Source organism: Saccostrea cucullata, unplaced genomic scaffold (genome assembly GCF_032062105.1).
Source record: "Saccostrea cucullata isolate Sc308-1 unplaced genomic scaffold, CSIRO_AGI_Scuc_v1 ctg1783, whole genome shotgun sequence".
Taxonomy (NCBI): Eukaryota; Metazoa; Mollusca; class Bivalvia; order Ostreida; family Ostreidae; genus Saccostrea; species Saccostrea cuccullata.
The window spans coordinates 51,325-57,035 of NW_026928505.1; the positions used below are offsets into that span (position 1 = coordinate 51,325).

A 5,711-nucleotide genomic window follows, 5' to 3' on the forward strand; every position below is an offset into this window, starting at 1 on the left:
AGCTTTGGTTAAGATTGGTAAAGTCCAGTTTATTTAGATCATGACTCATTAAAAATCCAAGTAGATAGCAAGGTGGAATTCATTTTAAAATTTTATTGAAATAAGGGGAATTCAAAACAAGAATTTTAGAATTGGAGGCCAACATCTGTATTGGGTAAGCATTTCCCACCAAATAAAGAAAAAAACCCTTTTATTCCTCTTAAGTGTTATACCCTAAATCTGGAAATTTTTTACTGTACATTAATTTTTAGCAAATTTGCGAGTTCATTGCATTCGCAAAAATATTTTTCTAAAAATAAATCACCAATAAGAAAATCTAAACAAAGCACTGGTCATTTGCAAAATTGAAACGTAAAAATTAATCAACAGGATTTTGACCCGAATTCGCAAAATAAAATCGATGTAAAAATTTCGAGATTCACGGTATGATACTGATATTGTGTACGTATTTGGGTTAAAGAAGTGTTTAATTGCCATTTAGATTTTATCCTTGACTATTTGAAATTCTTAATAAGCATTGTACGTTTCCTTAGTTCCGATGAATGTGTAAATACAAAAAAGAAACAAATGCTTTTGGGGTATATTTACAAGTCATTATTATAATTTTAAACTCCAATATTTAAAAAAATATTTCAGCAGAGGTAGATTACTATTTATAATGCCATGTTTATTTAATACTCGCTGTTTATTTCTTATATTTGAATTCTTCTATGTTGTCAAGAATATCAGAGGAAGTCCTACCTTTTCTATGATTTTTTAAGTTCTTTGATTTATATCAAAGAGCTGAAATCGTTCTTGAAATAGATATATATACTATGAAAGAAATTTTGCTTTTTCTGAATGTTAAACACTTGAGCATGAATAGGTTTTGTTCTTTGCAAAAATATCCGTTAATACGAGGGATGATCAAATAGTTTGCGAACTAATTGAATAGCTTCCATAAAAGAAATGATAGAGGGTTTTGTGTTGAACAATTTAAAGTAGTCCTCTCCAATCAAAATGTACATCTGCGACCGTTCTGCCCATACGCGAATCACGTGATCTAGGCGGTCACATGACATGTTCCGTAGCGTTTTGTCACAGGGGGTAAAGGATTTTTACGAATCTTATACTTCTTGCCATACAAGTTATTATTTTTTTTTTTATAACTGATTTTTTTTATAACAGAACAGTCCATTTGTCAGAAATGGCCAAATATCGGCAATAGTATTGGTTGATAAGGATAAACTTTTCCAGAATGAGCATTGTGACCATCCTAACCCGAGTCCTCTGTCTTGGGAGTGTCATCTTCTCAATTTGGAAAAAAGTATGGTGCCTCCTCTTTATTATAGCTAATATGATTGAAGTCTTAAGTAAATGATATTTTAGGGATGTAATAATTAATTCTTTTTAAGATTTTCAAGTATTTTTCTAACTGTAAGTTGGCGATCTTTCATATCAAATTGTTAACCAAAGGACACATATCTTCCCCGGTTTGTTTTCTCTAGATAACAAAACTTACAAGATTTTTAATCATCTGCCTTCTTTCACTAAAGCAATCAGTCCAATGACTTAACTTCTCTCATGTCTTTTGTCTTCCTAAACAGTTACAAACTGTTATGGATCTATCACTGCGAAAGGATTTCCAAGATTTAACTTTACAGCCGTTCGATGCTCAAGTACGATGGTCTCATCCATTTCTTGTCAAAAGTGATCTACATATTGACCTCATTTTCACATTTTGACATCAAAAACCTGGAACAGAACATTTCATTACATTTGCTATGTATAGAACCTGTGTATGGCTATATGTGTGCTAAAGTTGATTCTAATGTGATATGTGGTTTTGAAATATTGAGATAATTCGCGGACCTTTTGATCATCCTTCACATGAAAAATAGATAATCAATCAAAAGTTTTATTATTCAATCAAATACTTTGACCAAAATTTTATAATCAATTATTTTGAATATCTTTTTTTCCTGAGATTATTACGAAAAACAATTGTAAAAATTATGTGTTTTGTACATTTCATACATGCATATGTTCTTCTGAACGAGTATTATCGTAGTACAGGTTTTACTATGTGAGTGTATAAAATAAATTGCACTCAAAGCAGAAGAAAGTGTGTGTATTTCAGCACTGAATTCTTATTTTTGGGTATCGTCGGTCTTATAACACCTGGCCCTGGCGATAAACCGAATACCTCAATCGCATTAGCGCGGTGAGATAATTGGTCGGCACGGCCAGAGGTGTTATATGACCGACGGCATCCAAAACCAAGAATTCAAAGCTTATATTTACATTCTTTAATTTTTCCTCTTCATCATTGTTATTGAGATCATTTTGAATATGAATTTAGCGCCCTACGGTACTGTTGTGCTTAACTGACGTACATGTATATGTAACAGGCGTTTGTGGGATTGAAGAGTTTAATATGGCTATTGCGAGAAAAAAAATGGCAATTTAATTTTTAACGCACATTTGTATTTTACTTTTATTTAACAGTTTTTTTTTAGTCAAAACAATATACATTTGGGTGTTCCTAGATATTGAAAAGTAATGTAGTTCCTACCTTGTTTTCCACCGCATTGTGAAAAGGTTTCGCGTACGTGTGATATAGATATCACTGAATGTAAATATATAATTATTTATTCTTCCTTTTTTTTGCATTTACTATATATCGATTGAACGTTCTTGAATCTCTGAATTGTTACTGATTTTGAAATGAGGCAGATTTCGGGTTGTTCATGAATAATGTGAACACGATATCCTTATATCTTTAAAATTGTATCAAAAAAGGACCTTTCGCAATATTCGATATTTTGGCTCGGATCGGTAGTTATTGAAAAATTCTGAATTTAGGAATGTCGAAATACTGTGCATTTTAAACCTTTAAATGGTTTGCAGGTTGCCAATTGTGCATGTTGCTGGAGCAAAGCAAGCTGATATTTACAGAAAGGTATTCTTTTGTATTTTTATGTTGGTTTCAAAAAAAAATTCATTTGATATTTAAATTCAAAATAAGCATTAGAATAGTTTTTCTGTATTTAATTTGTATATGTGGGGCGCTGTGTGTACGAGGCAAAGGAGAAAAGGGAGTAATTTGATGAAATACTTGTATAAGATTTAGATGTTTTTGTCTCTCGTTTTGCGAAAGTGAGGGGACACTAAAACCATAAACCAAAATTCAAGATTGGTTTGAATATAATTATTTTGTTGTTTTTTTTAAATCAGATTTGATACTGACAAAAAGTATGCAGTCCCAGCAATACAGTTCACAGTACAACCATAACCAAAGTTATGGAGGAAACTCACAGAGTGTGATAGTAAGATTTTTGTTTCGATTTTTTTCATTTTGAGGCTCCTTCCTTTGGAAATGCTACATGGTATAATTAGAGATTAATGCAGAAATATAGGTGTTTTCCTAAAAGTCTGGAATACATTTTTTTTTTTGCATAATCGTTTTCATCCCGTTTAGATTAAAAAAATATCGCACCACGTAACATGTATTTTCTCTTTTGGCAATTGTTTGAATTGATTATTTTAAACACAATTTTAGCATTTGAAAGGCAGTGTATATCTCTTTTTCTAAAAAAAAAACTGTAAAAAAATAACAACAAGATTTTAGTTACATATGGATTAAAGAATTATCAATAATATCGATGTAAAATGTGCATAAATATATATATACTTCACAGCTACTTCTGTCCTTTAATTTTTTTTTTTCTTCTTAAAATTTCTAGTTAATATCTCCCTGTTGAACTCACGTGAACTTTCATTGATTTTTTTCACATATTCACATTTAGATAATAAAAATGCGTTTTTTTTAATCATATTTCCAGATTTGGGAATACGGGCGTACCTCTTTAACATTTATTCACACGTTACAAATCTTTATTTCATGTTATACATCTAATTAATATACTTTTATTTTCATTTTATTGTAAGGTATGCAAGTTGCTTATTTCAGGTAACTCAGCCAACCCCCGGGGTTGTACCAGTTGTTCCACAATCACAATACAGGGATTGGATGATCATCTCAATTCTTGTTCTTGTCTTCTGTTTTTGGCCCACTGGTATACCTGCAGTGATTTATTCTAAAAAGGTATCATAATCACTTGTTTCCTTTGTCTTGTTGTTTTGAAGTAGAGTTAAGGTTGTCACCATGATGACTTCGTACGGTTGTTTTCTGTCTTCGAAAGGTAAGTTCCCTGAAAAGTATACACATTATCATGATTATTGAAAACCTAATTGAATTCTTCGAATGAGTATGAAGAAAGTCAGCAATGCATTAATGTATCACAATTGAAATTAAAATGTAAAGCACTTGAACCTATAGGAAACTGCAATGTTTTAAATTCCAGCTGATTTTTTTAGTTATTGGATGTTTGAATTACAATTCTGATGTTGGATAAGAAAATTATTACGTTATTCTGGGCCATTGATTTGGTTTTCAATAACCTAATGAATTTGTAAGGAATCCTGTTTCGCAATGTTCAATACATCATTTATTCACAATTTTGTGTGCGTTAAAGCCAATAAATATAGAGAACATACATGTATAATTGTTATAAAATATTACCAAGTCGCATAGAAAATATACAATTAAAAGAAATCGTCATTTCTATTAATGCATTAGCTCCTGAGCTATAGTGTATTTGTACAATATCCTTCTCCCTGTGCAATAAATTATTCCCTTCAGCTAAATCAGCATCTTCATAAGCTAAGGTGCTCCTTTGAATGCATTCGACACAAATAGAAAGAGAAATCGTCGAGTGTAGAACCCGGCTTGGAGATGCAAATGTACATCATCAAAATACACAGTATCTACAAGCTAGTCAATAATGTCCTAAAAGATGGCCAAATACCCCATTAACTTGTAACTGATTCTTTTATACCCCTTTTTTTCAGACAAACAATGCAATTCGTGATGGAGATTGGGCACATGTTTCCATCTACACAAAGCATGCAAAAACATTTGTCATTATCTCTCTGATCGTGGGAATCAGTTTAATTGTCATTTCCATTGTCGTGCGAGTTGTTCTTACAATTCTCTTTTCAAGCTGAACTCATTTCAAATTTGAATCATCCAATTTTAATTTTCATTGACCTATTTAATTTTGTTTATTTGGAGAATTTATAAAAAATATTTGTTTTGTTTTTCATTTTATAAATAAATCATTTAACTATATCTTACTTGATTGATTTATGCGATTTTGATGTCTCTATTAAAAACTTTTAAACTTGAAAAAAAAAATTAAAATAAAAAAAAAACCCTAAAAATGACGTTCCACTCATTATAATGATACAACGGAAAAGCGCTGTTATGTTAAAAAGCATTTGAAAAAGTGCTGCTTATAATAATATTTCAAATTTTTAAAATCAAAAATATTCCTTGGCGAAAATTGTGAGCTTCTATACTATTTTCATATATATAAATACGAATTGTGTTACATAACATGGCAGGGGATAACATGCTCTTTCCTCCATGGCACCATGCTTAGGGGCCATAAAACCTAGACGAGATCACTCTAATCTTAGTCTCACTTTTACCAAAAGAATATATAGTGGCTGAGTGTGAATGAAATCAAAAGTGAGCTCCTTAGTTTTAAGTCCCCAGGCCAGGCTCAATGGCCACAGAACGAGCTCAATTTTGATCTCAGTCTCTACTTTTTTAAATGGGTTTGATAGTGAAACTAAGATCGAAAGCGAGCTCATCTCAGTTTTAT

The 5,711-nt window shown here is 31.2% G+C and overlaps 1 protein-coding gene across 2 annotated transcripts; it reads left to right on the plus strand.

Moving 5' to 3' along the window:
• The first annotated feature begins 2,493 nt into the window (after positions 1 to 2,493).
• On the plus strand, positions 2,494 to 5,110 carry LOC134277784 (proline-rich transmembrane protein 1-like). 2 transcript variants are annotated; one of them, XM_062760091.1, is made up of 4 exons: positions 2,494 to 2,941; positions 3,217 to 3,308; positions 3,953 to 4,087; positions 4,894 to 5,110. In XM_062760091.1, the coding sequence occupies exons 2-4, from the start codon at positions 3,237 to 3,239 to the stop codon at positions 5,047 to 5,049; spliced, it is 363 nt and encodes a 120-aa protein (XP_062616075.1). In that variant the 5' UTR covers positions 2,494 to 2,941; positions 3,217 to 3,236; the 3' UTR covers positions 5,050 to 5,110. The 2 variants fall into 2 exon arrangements, with proteins under 2 accessions (XP_062616075.1, XP_062616076.1); XM_062760092.1 differs by lacking the exon at positions 2,494 to 2,941 and having other exon boundaries at positions 2,980 to 3,308.
• Positions 5,111 to 5,711: the final 601 nt, after the last annotated feature.